General features: G+C 41.6%; 1 protein-coding gene across 5 annotated transcripts in view; it reads left to right on the top strand.

Moving 5' to 3' along the window:
- The window catches only part of PCSK5 (proprotein convertase subtilisin/kexin type 5), a 468460-nt gene that overhangs the window by 266588 nt on the left and 184105 nt on the right, over window positions 1–17767 (top strand). For all 5 annotated transcript variants that reach the window (XM_050761595.1, XM_050761597.1, XM_050761598.1 and 2 more), the window contains exons 12-13: window positions 1166–1354; window positions 12478–12614. In XM_050761595.1, coding sequence (XP_050617552.1) covers window positions 1166–1354; window positions 12478–12614 — 326 coding nt within the window. The remainder of the gene's footprint in view (window positions 1–1165; window positions 1355–12477; window positions 12615–17767) is intronic.

Here is a 17767-nt window from a genome sequence, read left to right on the forward strand (position 1 = left end):
GTTTATTTTCATTCTACTCTTGTGGCAAAGAATGAGAGAGAAAAAACAAAAGGGTGGAAAGTGAACCAGTGTTTGTTGAGCACTTACTATGGGCCACGCCAAGGGCTAGAGACTTCATGTATGTTTTCATGTTAAAGCTGTGTAACAACTTGGGCGTTACTCTCATTTGAAAAATGAGAAAATGGGATCAAAGGAATTATGTATTTATTCATTCACAGACTCTTTCACTAAGTAACTATTTTTCTCCCACTTACTGAAAATTAAGCACTGAGCAAAATATTAGGAATAAAAAGGAGAATAAGTAATACTTCCTACCCTTGTGGAGGTTACAGTCTAATGGAGGCATCACACCAAAAATATAATAAGTAAATAATTACAAATTATAATAAATGAATGTTGGAAATTTTAACAATGTAAAAAATAAGAGATGGGGGACGTATTTTCACCGGTGGCTCGATGAAGGTCTCAGTGAGGGGAAATTTAAGCTTTGACCTTGAAGGAAGAAGAGTTAGCCATAGGGACATCAACAACAACAAAAAAAAGTACTTCAAGCAGAGTAGTGTGTGTGAAGTCCCCAAGGTGGGAAACTTGAATTATCCCAGAGGTTGAACCTGATGCCATTGTGGCTGCAGCCCAGTGTTCAAGGGGAACTGTGGCACAGGAAGAAGCTAGAGAGGAAGACGGGAACCTGTAGGCAAGAGGGAAGAATGTGCTGGCGGGTTACAGAGCGAGGAATGTGAACCCCCGTTATGCTCATCCCCAAGCCTCCACTGTACCACAGTACAGTGGTTCTCACAGTGTATCCCTATCACCTGGGAACTTGTTAGAAATGCAAATTCTTGAGATCCATCCCAGACCTACTCAATCATACACTCTGGGACCAGCAGTCTGTGTTTTAACAAGGTGGTATCAATGCACACTCAAGTTTGAGATCTATTACCTTCATGAAGATGGAAGACCTTTGTTCCTTTTTCACCTCTCCCTTGCATCTTTCCCACTAACTGGTAATCCTTTCAGTGACCCAGCTATTTTGGTGATAGCACTGTTGTTTAGTATCCAGCTATCAGCTGCTTGTCTTACATTGTAAGTTTATTCCATGCCTCCAGCTTCACTCACCTGAGCTCTATGGTGTCATTTGCTCAAACTCCCTCTCTCTCTGTTACAGGACAATCCGCCCTAACAGTGCAGTGCGCTCCATCTACAAAGCTTCGGGCTGCTCGGATAACCCCAACCGCCATGTCAACTACCTGGAGCATGTCGTTGTGCGCATCACCATCACCCACCCCAGGAGAGGAGACCTGGCCATCTACCTGACCTCGCCCTCGGGAACTAGGTCTCAGCTTTTGGCCAACAGGTACAGCAGTGGTCTCTGGCCACCAGTGTAGTAGTCACAGTGACACTCGGCTATGCCTTAGGGAGAAGGGAACAACTGCTGCTTTCATCTACCCTGGGAACCAGCAGAGGGGGCGCCTAGATGTCAGGATCTCACTGATCATAAGTAGAGAGTGTGAAGCTGCCTATAATCTACAGACATGGAAAAGTGGGGCATTTAATAGTTGGCTAAGAAAAGGATGCAGGAGAAAAATTGAAGGCCACTTGTCCTTTATCCTACAAAAGAATTGCAGAACACTGACTCGTAAGGCCTCTGAGATCCCCTCCCCCACCATTAAGTATCTGCTGCCATTCGTTACAGATTAACCGAATTCTCTTGGCCAAGCACTTACTTTCAAAAGTTAAAGGAAATTCGAATTTTTTAAAGCAGGTGTTAACAAATTGTTTCTGCACAGAGCCAGGCAGTAAATGTGTGGAGCTGTGTAAGCCCGGTCTTCATCCCAACCACTCTACTCTGCCATTCGAGTACGGAAGCCACCTAGACAATATAAATGAATAAGCATGCCTGTGTGCCAATCAAACTTTACTTACAGACAGGCAGCAGGCCAGATCTGGCCTGAGGATTATGGTTTGCTGACCCCTGTTTTTAAGGTTGACTCTTCAGTCTTTTGTTTTTTGTTTTTTGGTTTTTTTGAGACAGAGTCTCACTCTGTCTCCAGGCTGGAGTGCAATGGTGCAATCTTGGCTCACTGGAATCACCACCTCCCGGATTCAAGCAATTCCCCTGGCTCAGCCTCCTGAGTAGCTGTGACTACAGCTACACCCCGCCACACCTGGCTAGTTTTTTGTATTTTAGTAGAGATGGGATTTCACCGTGTTGGCCAGGATGGTCTCGATCTCCTGACCTCATGATCCAACCGCCTCCGCCTCCCAAAGTGCTGGGATTACAGGCGTGAGCCACCGTGCCCAGCTGACTCTTCAGTCTTTACTGCCCTAGAGGGTATTCAGTTTCTCTTGTTAGCCTCTCCTCCCTGCTTCCTCCAAAACACTTCCCCAGCAGGTAAGTAACTGTATTTTGTACAGGCCAAGATCCTGCTGAGAGAATATGGCCAGAATGTTCTATCACACATTTTCTTTTGCTCCCTTGGCTTTTTGAGTGATTGGGAGCATGGGAGAAAGTTGTCCGCAAGTGGGACCGAAGAGGGTAGATGTCAGGGTTTCTTGTGATCCTCATTCTCATGGTGGTTCTAAACGACAAACCACAGCCCAAAGCTTAAAGTTTCTTTGATGTTTTTTTTTTCTCCCAGAAGAACATTTAATGGGAGCAAAAACGTTCTTATCAGTGGCATATATAGTTCAAGTGAAAGTCAACCTTTTATGTAGATATAGCCACTTGTCCACACACCAGGTGACCATGGCAGTGGTGATCTTTGTTAGAACACTAACAACAGGCCAGAGGTGTTGAGAGGCAAGAGGCCCATGAAAGTCTGCACAGCCAACAGTGAGAGTGAATTTGCCAGTTGCTTTTAAAAATCCCCAACCTCATCTACTATAGGACAGTGATAAAAGGAGAGAACAATAACTTTTCTGGCCTATAGCAACTAGGAGTACAGAATCTGAAATCTTTTTTTTTTTTTTTTTGAGATGGAGTCTTGCTCTGTCACCCAGGCTGGAGTACAGTGTTGGCACAATCTCGGCTCACTGCATCCTCCACCTCCCAGGTTCAAGTGATTCTCCTGCCTGAGCCTCCCCAGTAGTAACATTAGTTAAAATGTTACTAGTGATAATAAATTAATCAGAACTTTGGCCTCTGCCTTTGATCCTAGTTCCCGTAATCTCTTAAGTGCCAGGCTCAGATAATGTGGCCCTTGCAGGGTTTGGGCAGCTAGTCCTCTAACTATTTTCTACAGGTGAAATGTACAACCATTACAGGCACACGCCACCACACCAAGATAATTTTTGTACTTTTAGTAGAGACGGGGTTTCACCACGCTGGCCAGGCTGGTCTTGAACTCCCAGTCTCAAGTGATCCTCTCGCCTTGGCCTCCCAAAGCGCTGGGATTACAGGCATGAGCCACTGCACCCAGCCCAGAATCTGAAATCTTCATGTGCGTTTTATTTCTGTCTTAGACTTGCTGTGTTCTTTCAAATCTAACATCTTCCATTAGTGTATGGGAAACCTGGGTTTAGTACTTTAAATGTGATGTGCAGCTTTGCCAGAATAAGTGTCTGCAGGTGCAAGGAACATAAAGATTCCTCAGCAGAGGATCCCTGGGCACTTCTTCATGTCCTCCTCCCACTGCAGACAAAGAGGCCTCAGCGGGCTGCCTACAGGGTAATTTCAGCTACCTGCCTGAGGTTTCTTTCTAGCAAGCAGAACTTCAGATACACAATTACGTGATTAATGAAGGTCTCTCCAGCTGTTGTTACCGAAGCTAGGGAAGGCCTTTATTTCTTGCTTTTTTTTTTTTTCTTTTCTTTACCATTATTCATCTGGGTTTAACTTGAAAACGTATCCCGGTGAAACACTGTGAAGTGCAAAGGTTGGCTTCACATATGTGTGGATCGTGTTCCCCCGAGCCCCCTCCCTTGTAGAAAAACAGTCCCTCCGCTGTTGCTGTTTGCTTGAAACACTCAACCACTTCAGCCTGTCTGGGCTCTTCCTGCATATTCTGCTATTTATTTTTGGCTTCCCCTGAAATGACGTCAGTGAGGAAACTTGTGAGCAGAGGAGCTATGGATTCCATCACAGGCATTTGGTGGATTGCAGTGTTGCTGGCTTCAGGCTCGCATGCATTCTTCAACAGCCGACATCTGCTTTGCTCTTTGCAAAGTGCTGAACACAAGAGTGCTGCGTGACTTGTGTCGGAGAAAAGAAACAGGCATTTCCGAGGCGCGGTGACCGGCGCTCCCATAGTGTACCTCAGTGTCCCTCATCAAGACCACCTGGGAATCAAGTTTGCTCCCAGAATGTGTCTTCTTGGTCTGGAGCAGTTTCTTTAAGTGCAGCTCTTGTTTATCCTCCATCTCAGTCCTTGAAATAAGTAGCCACCGAAGAGAGGTAGACAGCCTGGAGATTGGAGGGGGCTGGAGACGCCAAGATATGTCAAGGATATTGTGAATTCATTTGTCTACAAGCTCCACAGAATTATTGCTCTGAGCCGCTGACCCTTTCCATGTGAAACAGCTGCACCCGGTCCCAAAACCATGAATGGCCACCTTCCAGGGCCTGGCTCCCCCGTTCCCGCTGCGCTTGACACTGGTAGCGTCCCTCCTACCGAGGCAGCTAAGGAAAGACAGTTTCTTCTGGCACTCTTTCCATCTGGAGTACTCTGAAGCTTTCATTTCATTAGAGGAAACTTCTCCTCAAAACCTCTCAGTTTCTGACCTAGTGACAAGGAGGCCTCACGCCCTCTCACCGTGGCCGCGTTTCAAAGCACATTCCCAGAATGGAGAGCTGGGAACAAGGGCGTAGAAAGGGGTGGAGAGGAGGTGAAGCAAAGGCCTACTTTGCTCCTGGTGTCCTTCCTGTTGGCGTGCAAGGCAGTCCATCTCCGTGGTGGGGAAAAAAAATGAAGAGGTCAGGTTTTGAAGGAATTTGCCAGAGATGATTGGTAAGAGCAATAAATATTTCCCCTGCCAGATCCTTGTCTTTTTTTTTAGAGAAGTCAAGATTTCTCAGGAGGACCATGTAAAGCAAAGAATAGTTTTTTTTTTTAAAATAGGAATTCTGAAAAAGTTTAAAACAACGTTTCCCTAGCAGAGGTGGTTTGAGATGAAGACGTTGGCTTCTTGTGGCAGACTTTCCTCATTTTATCTGTCCTACCCCTCTGGGGGCGGGGGTGACTCTTTTCATCCAGAATTAGAATTTCCAACACTGCACACTTAACTAGCCTGGCAGCCAACGTGGAAAACTCCCCAAGGCCTTTGAAGCAGCTCCTCTGTTCCATGGCTTACTCACAGCAGACTGCGTGTTGGCTCCTGGGAGAAGGAACCAGAATCTGGAGGCTCACTTGGCATCACCTCTCCTTTGCAATGAAAAAACCAGAGACCAGACAATAAGGATGAAGCAGAGAGGGAGAGTCCAGAGGATGGCGCTGTCCTTTTCAGTATTGACAAAATATACATCCTAGTCTGGGGACCTGAAACTATGGTCCCTATGTAGGGTTGGCTTTCCAGAAGTCCTCATTTACCTAGACATTTCAGTGAGGAATTGCGTCAGAATCATTTATCTCCTCACCACAGGAATTCCTTGAAAGTCTGTTTTCTGCGAAGTGCTGAACACGTTGATGTAGTCCGTGTGGGCCGTCTGGAGCCCCTCAGTGGCTCCCTGTCCTGGCTGACGGGCACTCGCCTGAACTCCTGTGGAGAACAGCTGTTGGAGGAGGAACAGTTTCCCCAAGCATCTGCAGGTGCTAAGCACTGGAAGGCACTCAGCAGCATTCAGAACTCCAGTCCAGCTTGAGCTCTGTGCCCCATTAGCCCGGCGTGCACGCTCCCCTGGCAAGCTCCATGGATCATTCAGTGGGTGGGCACCGTGGGTCAATGGAGAAGTCCTGGAATGGACTTTCCTTTGTTCTTCCCCTGCCCTCCCACCCTCTCGGTTCTCCCCTTGGCCTGTATACCCTGCCTAACAAAAAGGCAAATTGAATATTCACAGCAAGTGATTTACTTGTATAAAGAGCATGGAGGTCGAGTGTGTAGGGAGAAGTCACGAGGGCTTGGGTCCTTTGAAAATGTTTTTAGTGAGAGCAACTTTAGATATAAGCCTATATACTATGACACATTCAAAGTCCGCCTGTGTCAAAATTTTCCAAACAAAAGCTTATCCCAGCAGATTCTTTCTTCAACTGCATTTGTTAGAATTATAAAAAGCTGTCTTTTTTTTTTCTTCCTGAATCTCCCTCATTGAGTTTTAGACTTAGCTTAGATGTATTGGCCCTCTGTTCCAAATTTTGGCCTCTGATTGAAAGCTGAAACTTTGCCTCCCTTTCTAAATTTGATTACAGATGAATATCTCTGCTTCTAATTACGTCCTTAAATAGAGAGAAGGTATACTTTCTAATCTGCAAAACCTATAGGGTCCTATAATTAGATATGTTTAAAATGTAGTGTTTATGCTACAGTCGTTTCTGTCACTTCCCTACCCAAATGTTCAATGACAGACTATTGACATTTGTAAGGCATCATGGTGTATAAATGCATCTGTGGCTTGCAGTAAAAATTACACTTTTGCAGTGAATGTTTTACTTTCCAGTAACACCCAACCACGTGAACCTTCTTCCTTCATTCAAAAGAAGGTACAGCCTTTGGAGTTAGACAGAGCTGGGTTTTTCTTGACTTCACTGATATCTGTGTTTCAATTTAGAAAGCCTAATTTCCTCATTTATAAAATAGATATAATAGTATATACCTCACAGAGTTGGTTAGTACATGTAGTAAGATCACGTACAGTTACATACTTAGCACAGTGCCTAGCATAGTAAGCACTTAATAAGTGGTAACTCTTATTTACACAGTGCTTCTTGAAGCACCTGGTACATGACTCTGTCAGGAGCAGATGACTGGGCCCCTCTCCCAAAAAGTCTAATTCTAATCAGTCTGGGGTGAGGTCCAAGGATGTGCATTTCTAATAAGCTCCCAGGTGATATTGAAGCTACCTGTCCACAGATCACACTTTAAATAGCAAGGATTTAAAAGATCATCCAGCTTTTTCATACACATTCTTATTACTTTTGTGTCATCAAAAGACTTGGGAGCAGTATGTTGCTGGATGCTGTGCAAGGAAATTACAAAGGGGCTTATAATATAAAACAGATACTTCAGTAAAATCCATCTACTCTAAAATGAATTAAATCTTGAGGAAGATTAAGTACTTATGTACCCACAAGAAGGAATGCATTTTGGGGTTGGTGAATGAATTGATAATAGTTTGCATATTGGAAGGTTTTTTACCAGGAAAAAAAGAAAACAAACAAAAAAACCGTATCATTTTGGGTATTACAGACCTCTAGAACCAGTTTCTTTCTCCTTCTCAATCTTAAAGAAGTAATTGAGATTAGGAAAGAGAGAAAAAGCACATAGTATGTTTTAAATACCCTGTATCAGAAGAAATTATCTAAAACTTACAAAAACCAAACATCTAAAGAAAACAAAAAACTCAACTACAGTGGAGCCGGATGTGTTCTTTGAGCTCTACCTTCAATTGTAATGAAGCACTTTAAAAAAATAAAAAATAAGGCCGGGCGCTGGTGGCTCACACCTGTAATCCCAGCACTTTGGGAGGCCGAGGTGGGTGGATCATGAGGTCAGGAGTTCAAGCCTGACCAACACAGTGAAACCCCATCTCTACTAAAATTACAAAAAAAAAAAAAATTAGCCAGATGTGGTGGCAGGCACCTGTAATCCCAGCTTCTCAGGAGGCTGAGGCAGGAAAATCGCTTGAACCCGGGAGGCAGAGGTTGCAGTGAGCCGAGATCGCACCACTGCACTCCAGCCTGGGTGACAGAGCAAGACTGTCTCAGTAAACAAATAAATAAATAGAGAGAGAGAGAGGAGAGAAAACTTCCAGGAATATTGTCCTGATGTCTAGTTCTGTAGTGAACATTAATACTGTTTGAATAGTAGTGGATGATTCCGAAACTAAGATCCATTTACAATTTTAGAGATAATTATATGATAACACATAGCTGTCAGTATTTATAAAACATCTTGTGATTTAGTTGCCATAACATCATAAAAGAGTGCTATAGCCTTGATACCTTGGCTAGACTGTTTAAGAGGAAAGGAAATAAAGCTTACAGTAATTATGTAAGTTATTTCCTGAGTTAATTCCTCAAAAGGATATACTACACTTGATGGTCCTCTTTTCCACCAGGCTTCATCCAAAGTAATTTATTTGGAAACCACTTGCAAGGATAGGGCTGTGGGGCACCATTTTAATAACTGGATGCATAATTTGTGCCATCACATGCATATATCGTTTCATCAAGCACATGATTATGAAGTCAACTTTGACAGGACAGAATTGCACTGCAAGAGGAGAAGTGGATAAAGGCATGGAGTTAATCTACTTAGGCTTTCAGCACACTGGCTCTGCTTTATTGACATTTTACCCACACTAATAATGTTGGCATGTGTCTGACTTCTTCACTGTTGGCACAGCGCAGACATTCACACTGGGCATTAAACTTTTTAGTTGATAAAAGAAGATCCCACAATTGGAATCTCTGTAGCAGGTGTCCATGGTTTGACACTTGATTGTCTTAAGCAAGTATGTTCTTTGCAAGCAAAGCACATCTACAAGCTATATTACCTTTTGTTATACACAGAGATGCAGTTTCCTTTAATGTTACAATGGTAGAAAATAAGAAGTAGCTGAAGTATTGAAGCCAGGTTAAAATACACAACAATGTGTACTTATAAAGGACGGAATGAAACTAGAAATGTGAAGCCCAGTTAGGTGACAACATCCATCCATGCCTGTTTTTCTCCCCATCAACTCTTTCAGCAAAATGTGATGGTCGTGTTTGGCTGTATTTTCATTCTTCTCAACTCTTATATTCACATGAAATCAATGAACATTCCAATTCTGAATAATGTGAAGAGACCAGGGGAGTGGAAAACTGCTTAGCCACATAGACAAAGCCCATTTATGTTTGGGCTGTGAAACACTTATTTGAATTTTGATTTGTGGATATTTCTTCTTGGCACTCAGTTTATATTTAATTTTTGTTCCTGATGTGATTTGAAAGTGATTGGTAGCAATGGAATGGCTTTCAAAGGTGGACAGGAAAGGGTGGAAGGGAAGAAACGTAGGGTCTGCTAATCCAGCAGTCAAATCATTGACCCATGGGTGATTAAAAGTTGGCTGAGGTTGTGGAAACAAGACTACCCCTCATGTGATGGCAGCTTCAAGTCTCCTTTGTAGTTTTTGGATGTGAGGCAATGAGCCAAATGTTCTGTCTAAACTGTTTGGGAACTGCTTTTAAGTTCAGCACTCTTGGAGAGGTATTATGTGACAAGTTATTGCTTCAGTGCCCTCAAATGGCACCATGGCCTCAACGAATTAGAGCTTAAGCTGGAGCTGTGGAACTTAAGGAAGGAAGTGGTTCTAAACTGCGTTTCTGCCTCTAGCCATTTCTGTATCAACATATTCCCTTTAACAACATCTCTCCGTTAGAAAGGGCAGTTTGAAAAAGCTCCTCGTCCCCTCTCTTTGTTGTCTTTTTGCCCAACATACACATGTTGTGGGTTTTTAGTGAAGGATGCAATGGATGTAAGTTAAGTATATAATGACACAGCCATTTTTTCTTACCCAAGTCTAGTCTTAAGCCATAAACTTGTGAAATGAGCCAATTGTGGTCGTTCAGTGGATTGTAGGATCTCCATAAAGTGTGCCATCCTTTCTCTATTGAGGACCCATTCCAGTGGGAAAATATTCATGTAAAAAGCTACCATCTTCATCCTTGTCATTATGAGCCAAAGTTGCCAGATCCAACCTGGTTCCTCACTGAAGTGCCACACTCCTCTATTTCGAGAGGAAACCGTTATAGATCATATACAGATGTCCTAAAAACAGAGAGAGAATAGGCTTCATGTCCAGGTAAAGTTTGAAAATCACTGCCTCCCAATTAACCCCGTTATGGAAATTGACAAAACACATTTGCGTATTCTAAAGACCTGAGATGTCCTCTATTAAAGAGTTCTATTCATCTTTGTTTGATTCAGCCTTTCCCAAATTTTTTGACCATGGGACACCTGAGAATACTGCCTAATAATTTTCATTTTTCTGTGTTTCAAGGCTTCAGGAACATATAGCAGGTGATTTTCCTGTTTATTGCTTTTCTCTAGGGAACATTGCAAAGTGCTAGTCATTTACCTATCACCGTCCAACATTGTGTTTCTGAACCCTTTAGCTTTAGAATCCTGCTGGCATTTTAGAAGGAGCCTCAGACACACTGACAAAATACATTTTTAAAAAATCAGAGTTCTAATATATTGTGATAAGAAAATTGAACTAGTTACTTTTATGTTTAGAAGGGCACATTTTCTCTCAACGGGAAGAGGTACAGAGAAGGTCAAATTATACCCACCCATTTGTCTGGTAAACATGAGATTAAAGCAAAGACAGTTGATTTGTGTGTTTTGAATAACCATCAGACTTCAGTTACCATAACCTTTGTTACCATTTGTCCCCATCGAAGGAGAGAAATATCCCAGTAACTGGACATGATTACCCCAAAGAAAATTTTAGAGATATTTTTCCTCTCTGTTTGCCTCTCTCACTTGCAGTGAAATAATAGATGAACATAATTTTTATTTTTTTATTTTTTTCAGTGAAATAATACATGGACATAATTTTTATTTTTTTTTATTTTTTTCAGTGAAATAATAGATGAACATAATTTTTTAAAGTACTATAAAAAAAAGGACTTGCCCCATCTTCCACTTTCTACTATGTAGGTTTCATCTTTACAGAAAGTGTCTTCTGTGTCTTTGGGATATTTATTTGGGTAGTCAAGTCTACGTTATAGACCTGCATCAGCCATATGTTTGTTTGTTTGTTTGTCTGTTTGTTTATTTGAGACGGAGTCTCACTCTGTCACCCAGGCTGGAGTGCAGTAGTGTGATCTCGGCTCACTGCAACCTCTGCCTCCCGGGTTCAAGGGATTCTCCTGCCTCAGCCCCCTGAGTAGCTGGGACTACAGGTGCGCCACCACACCTGGCTAATTTTTGTATTTTTTAGTTGAGGCGGGGTTTCACCATGTTAGCCAGCCTGGTCTGGAACTCCTGACCTCAGGTGATCTGCCCACCTCGGCCTCTCAAAGTGCTAGGGTTATAGGCATGAGCCACCGCACCCACTTATTTCTTAATATGTTAATTTTATACATTATTAATGTCTCTTTATTCTAGGAAGGGAATCTGTTTGTTTTCTTTCCCTTCATACTTTATATCTTTCAGGATTCCATTGCAGGAAACAGAATAATTCTAGCTATTTCAAGCGGGAAGTGATTTTAAACTACAAATTCGAAGCTTTGGAAATCACTGGAAGGGCTGAAAGAGCAGGATGTAGGCTGGGATTTCAAGCATGACTCCTTGAACTGGATAAGATTACTGAGCAGTCTTTTTACTGAAGCATAATTTACCTACAGTGTAAATTCAGTTTTTTATGTGAATAATTCAGTGAGTTTTGACAAATCTGTGTTGCTGTATAGCCACACGCCATTACTTTCAACATACAAAACAATTCTATCACCCTCAAAAATTCTCCATGACTCTTTTCCTCACTCCTCCCCAGCCCCTGGCAACCACTGATCTGTTTCTTTACTTACAATTTTGCCTTTTCTAGAAAATTGTATAAATTGAATCATGCAGTATGTAGTCTTTTCTGTCTGGCTTCTTTCACTTAGCATAATGTTTTTTTAAATTCATTTATGTCATGGTATGTATTAGTAATTATTACTGGGTAGTTTGTGGTATGGATATACAGTCATCCATTTTCAATCTGTGATTGAATTCACAGATGCAGAATCTATAGATACAGAGGGCCGACTGTATCACAATTTACACATTTACCAGTTGATGGACACTTGAGTTGTTTACAGTTTTGGGGAATTATGAGCATTCATGTGAAGTTCTTCGTGTGAATATATGTCTTCATTTATCTTGTTTAAATAGGTAGGAGGGGATTGTTGAGTTGTATGGTGAGTGTGTGTGTAACTTTATAAGAACTGTCAAACTGTTTTCCAGAACCTCATATCATTTTGCACTCCCATCAGCAGTATAAGAGAGCCCCAGTTCCTCCACGTCTTCAGTACTCTACTGTCAGTCTTGTAGGTAGAGTCTTAACCTGGTTTTCCTGATCCCCAGTGGGTTCTCCCTTCCAGATTTGCTGTTACATAGCCAGCCCCAGTTCTGTTTCTCTGTGGTAAAACAGTGATTTATATATATGTATGTGTGTGTGTGTGTGTGTATATATATATATATATATCTGCAAATTGGTGACATCCAGGATGCAGACCAGCTCCAGTGCCCAGCTGAACTTGCTAATCGGTACAAGAAACAGTGTTGATCTTGGTCTTAACTAGACCCTCACTGGATTTGAAATGTTGCACATAGCAATGTTTTATGGTTCTCTTTCAGGCTATTTGATCATTCCATGGAAGGATTTAAAAACTGGGAGTTCATGACCATTCATTGCTGGGGGGAAAGAGCTGCTGGTGACTGGGTCCTTGAAGTTTATGATACTCCCTCTCAGCTAAGGAACTTTAAGACTCCAGGTGAGAACTCCCTGTCTATACATTGGTCTACTGTGTAGAAGAAAATGATGGAGTATATTTTGGCCAGAGTGTTTCACACTCACATATTAGCATCTTTTTTCTAGTGATTAATTTCATGTGTGCTTTGAATTACCTGCACGTTTTTCAGTTTTCAAGATTCATTTGAGAGGTAATAATTTAAGGATACGAAATAAAGAATATATATAGTATAGAACAAAACATAACAGCTTTTGATTGATGTTTCAGAAGACATGATCCACATCTCTAACCAGCTTCCCAGACTTCCTTTGTCTGTAAACAAGCCAACCTGTCCACTGGCAATGAGTTCAACTGCATGATTTCACAAGAAGAGACAGTCTTCCGTAGTTATCTATTTCTTTTTAGTTTTCCCTAAATTTACTTTTCAGTTTAGGCAAGACATTGAGCTCAGCCCATGCCAGCTAATCTGGGTACCACCAAAGAAAATGATGATGATATTCTTCCCTGAATGAGCCCAAGAGCCAAGGAAAAAGAAATGCTTCTTGACATGTAAAACAGAAATTATGATGTTAGCAAAGGTCTTTTCAGGTAGGCACAGTCTGTTTCTTCACACAGCCTATTGCCGTCTTCATGCTAACCTGTAAAGCTTGTTTATAATATAAAATACGGGAAAGTATAAGGCAACATGGGGTGAGAGACTGTGTTGCCCATTACAGAGCCCTGCAGAGTGGCTCAGCAGTGAATGATCTGTTTGATAACTAACTAGCTTCCCACCCATCCATGAACGCATCTTCAGCCATCAGATAAAGTCCTCCTTCTCAATGCTCTGTCCAGTCCTATTTAAAAGAACCAGGCCTGGGGGGAAGTTTTAGGACTGACATCCAGTTCTAGCCCTCTCCAGATTACAGAATCAAGTAACCTAGACATTCCGTAACTGTAGGAGTGTGTACCATTCAGATACAGCTAGCTGCTCAGGGCAAAGGAGGCACACAGCAGAACACAGGGCTAAAAGGCACATTTGCCAGACTTTTGCCTGCCAATCTGAGAAAGTTACTCATTCTGAGAGATCCATTGTTGACTGTACATTTTGGCTGTCTCTTCCCTAGTTCTATAATGAGGTTCATCTTTGTTTGCCACAGTGGTCCCATAATCAGGGAGGTCAAAGCCAGAATGGTGGCCAGGTCACAATGAATCAGGATAAACGTTTCGTTAAAGAGTATCTGTGTCCAGCTCACTGCCAGAATGCAGCCTGAATATAGTGGTCACCAAGTTTTTATCAAGAAAGCAAATGTTTGTCAACAAGGCAGGATTGATAGAGAAAACATGCAGATTATAGACCAGAGTTTCTAGACCCTTTCACCTCTTCATAATCTGCATAGTTCCCAGGACCTTCCTCTCTCCTTTCTTCCTCTTTGCAGCCCATGCTTATTGCCCTTGCCGTGAGGATGCACAGGGTCATGGCACATAGGTGAAATGGAAGCATGGTGACTGGGCTGTGATCCATTAGCAGGCATCACTGCACGACTCTTATAGGACAAGAGACCCCGGAGAAATAAACACTGTCAAATGTGACAGTTGTGTGCCAAGGAAGGTGCAGACATAGAGAGTACGTTTTTGAGCATTTTAACCAGTTATAAAACTAACTAAACGTGAGTCTGTTCTTTATTACCACCAGACACCAGCAACTCCACTCTCCATGATAAGCCCAGGCTGCTCCTAAGGGCTACTGGTTAACCATGCATTGCATCTAAGGGTCAGGGACCATGAATATAAATCCCTCTGCCCTCAAGAAGTTCTGAGTCTAAACAGAGCTTACTGTGATTATGCGTGTTTAAAACTCCACAGTAGCTCAGGTAATCTAGAGTTACCTATTTCATAGCATTGGCATCTCCTTATGCTATTTAAATGTTCACATTTAACCCTAGCCACCTGCAGTCATTTTAGAAGTGTTGAGGTGTTCTTTTTACGCCAGACGAGAGATACCCTAATGCTATTACGGACCTGGAGACTTTAATAGAAACATATAATCTTTGTGTATCTTTCCTTCAACCTTTCATTTCAGGATGAGTTACACCTTCAGTAGTGGACTTTGAGTGGCCTGTTTATGGGCGTGTGTGTGTATGCGCATGTGTCTGTATCATTGTTTCTGTAGTATACAGTCCTATGATAGGTTTCTTCCTCTCTGATTAATAAGGGATTACATCAGTAAGCGAGTAGAATTTCAGTTGCATCTGTAGAATTTTCCAGCCCGATTAAATGGTAGACTCATCCCCAAATATAGAACTTCCTGGCTCCAAACTGAATTTATATTTGTTTATTGTTTCTTCCCATTTATTGTTACAATACATATTAAAAGTGTTTGAGGGTGTTGTTTTGATTTTTGGCACATTGAACCTATATATGCAGATTGCATTTATGTGTTAGCAAGATGGATTTTTCTCCTTCTGTATTTACAAAGCTATTTCATAATAACAGATTTCAATATTAATTGCAAAATCATCTATAAAATTTAGCAAACAGAAAAAGGGGTAGAGGAGAAAAAAAAATGATGGCCCAAATATGGCAGTTATTTGATGTGAATTGTAGTAGAAGTTCTAAGGAAATAAAATTACATAATAAGTGAAATATAAAGAGATGAATTACACAGGAAGGATATGCCTAGTGGGCTTATGATGTCCTTCAGAAATAACACAAAGGGAAATAATCAATTTTGAGACAGCACTCTTCAAAGCACTTAGAGGGTAAACTTTTGCATCCAAAATGATCTTAAATAAAATGAACTGAGTTCTAAGGTGACTGATGATTAGGATGACCTATAGTGTCCTTGTATTATATGCTTCATTTGTACACTTGAGAGATGCCATAAGGAAAATGGGTTCTCTTTTGCACTGCTACCTAAAGGCAATCAGATAGGTCATCAATTTCCAGCAGTCATTCACTTCTTACCACTCCCTAATGCATGCTACTTAGAATTCTGGGCCTAAATAATACCCTGATTGTGAAAAGCATGGTCATTAACAAATGAGTCCAAAGAAAAGCTGGCAGAGGGCAAACCATATATAAACTAATTGTACTGGTGCAATGTAAAAGTCAGAAAAAAATACATGCATCACAGAATGTTCATTTTTAAATGTAATGCTCCTAAACTCCTAGAAATGAATAGGAGACAATACTGTATATGGTTTAAACACATAGGAGTTGGACTCGGAGTATGTTTTAATACCAGTCTGTCCTCTTATTGCCTTTGAGGAAGTTACCAAACTCTGTGGCTCTGTTTCCTCCTCTATATATTGGGAATGTTAGTACCTACCTTAGAGTTGTTTTGAACATTGAATGGAATAAAACTTACAAACCACTTAGGCCGGTGCTTAGCATATAGTAAGCACTTAAAAACATCAAACATCGATTTGATGGTGATGGTAGATGCTAATAGATGAAGGAAGCTGACAGCTGAAATCCATCACTCTCTGAGCTAGCCCCAGACCCTAGACCCTGACCTTGTCTGGATTCTATGCATTAAGCCAAGGTGAGAGGGGCTCTGAGGGGCATCCTGCCTTCCTACCAGCATATGCCTATGTTTGTAATGGTTTTGTCTTAATCACTCCTGCTTAGGGTTGATTCCTTTTGAGGTCAGTTTTACTAACTTTAATGAAATGGAGGCATGTTTCCTTTTTTATTTTTTTCTTTTTACTTTTTGCGTTGAACACAGTTTTATGAAGCTAAGAAATAAGTTAACAAGTAAGAACTAAATAAGTTAACAAATAAGTTAACAAATAAATAAGAACTAAAGCAACAAAAAATGCTCCTTGTGAGTGATCCAAACTCATAGAAGGTGAAACACTTGCCTCAGGTCTCAAGGCGTTCTTGACCAGAAAAATGCTGTTTTGGGCCAGGTGCGGTGGTTCACGCCTGTAATCCCAGCAGTTAGGGAGGCTAAGGCAGGTGGATCACCTGAGGTCAAGAGTTCGAGACTAGCCTGACCAACATGATGAAACCCTGTCTCTACTAAAAAATACAAAAATTAGCTGAGCGTGGTGGCGGCCACCTGTACTCCCAGCTACTTGGGAGGCTAAGGCAGGAGAATCACTTGAACCAGGGAGTCAGAGGTTGCAGTGAGCCTGGATCACGCCATTGCACTCCAGTCTGGGTGACAGAGCAAGATCAAAAAAAAAAAAAAAAGAAAAAGAAAATGCTGTTTTGCACATTAACCCAGAGAACATTCTGCAATGATGGAAATGCTGTCCAGTAGGGTGGCCACTAGCCACATACAGCTCTTGAGCACTGGAAATATGGTTAGTGTCATGGAGAAGCTGAATCTTAAAATTTTTTTAATTTTAGTTCATTTAAGTTTAAATAATCAAATGTGTAATGGCTATCACATTGGACAGCACAGGTCTATAGGATACTATAATTGGTGATGTATTCTTAATATTGAATGAATGATACCAGGAATTAGGGAGAACAAAGAGTTGTTCTACTTATTAACAAGTCAGATAATGCCAAGAAAAAAACTTTTTTTTTTTGAGATGGAGTCTTGCCCAGTCCCCCAGGCTGAAGTGCAGTGGTGCGATTTCCACTCACTGCAACCTCCACCTCCCGGGTTCAAGCTATTCTCCTGCCTCAGCCTCCCAAGTAGCTGGGACTACAGGCACATGCCACTGCGCCTTGCTAATTATTTTTGTATTTTTAGTAGAGACGAAGTTTCACCATATTAGCCAGGATGGTCTCAATCTCCTGACCTCGTGATCTACCCGTCTCGGCCTCCCAAAGTGCTGGGATTACAGGCGTGAGCCACCGCTCCCGGCCATATAAGACTTTTATACCTAGAAAAACAAAGCCTTCTATTAAGTTCTGGGATTCTCTTAAATATTTGTAATTTGAAATTCAGCCCTTGATCCAGTAATCTGAAGTTTGTTTCTCAGTCTTCCTATAAATGCTGATTAAATCAAGGCCTCTCCTGTAGTACGTGCTCAGTCCATGTGTGGTATGTGAATTATTAAATAGTTAATTCTGCAAATGGTGAGAAATATGCATTTCTAGCTCTGCGTTTGACATAGTGATTCATATCCATCTGCTTCCTACAGTTCTGTTGCTTTTTCTTGAGTGAGAAGGACTTAAAGATGTTACAAAGCTAAAGAGGGAAGATTTGGTCATGCTGTTATTTATTATTTCTC

This window comes from Macaca thibetana, chromosome 15 (assembly GCF_024542745.1).
Source record: "Macaca thibetana thibetana isolate TM-01 chromosome 15, ASM2454274v1, whole genome shotgun sequence".
Taxonomy (NCBI): Eukaryota; Metazoa; Chordata; class Mammalia; order Primates; family Cercopithecidae; genus Macaca; species Macaca thibetana.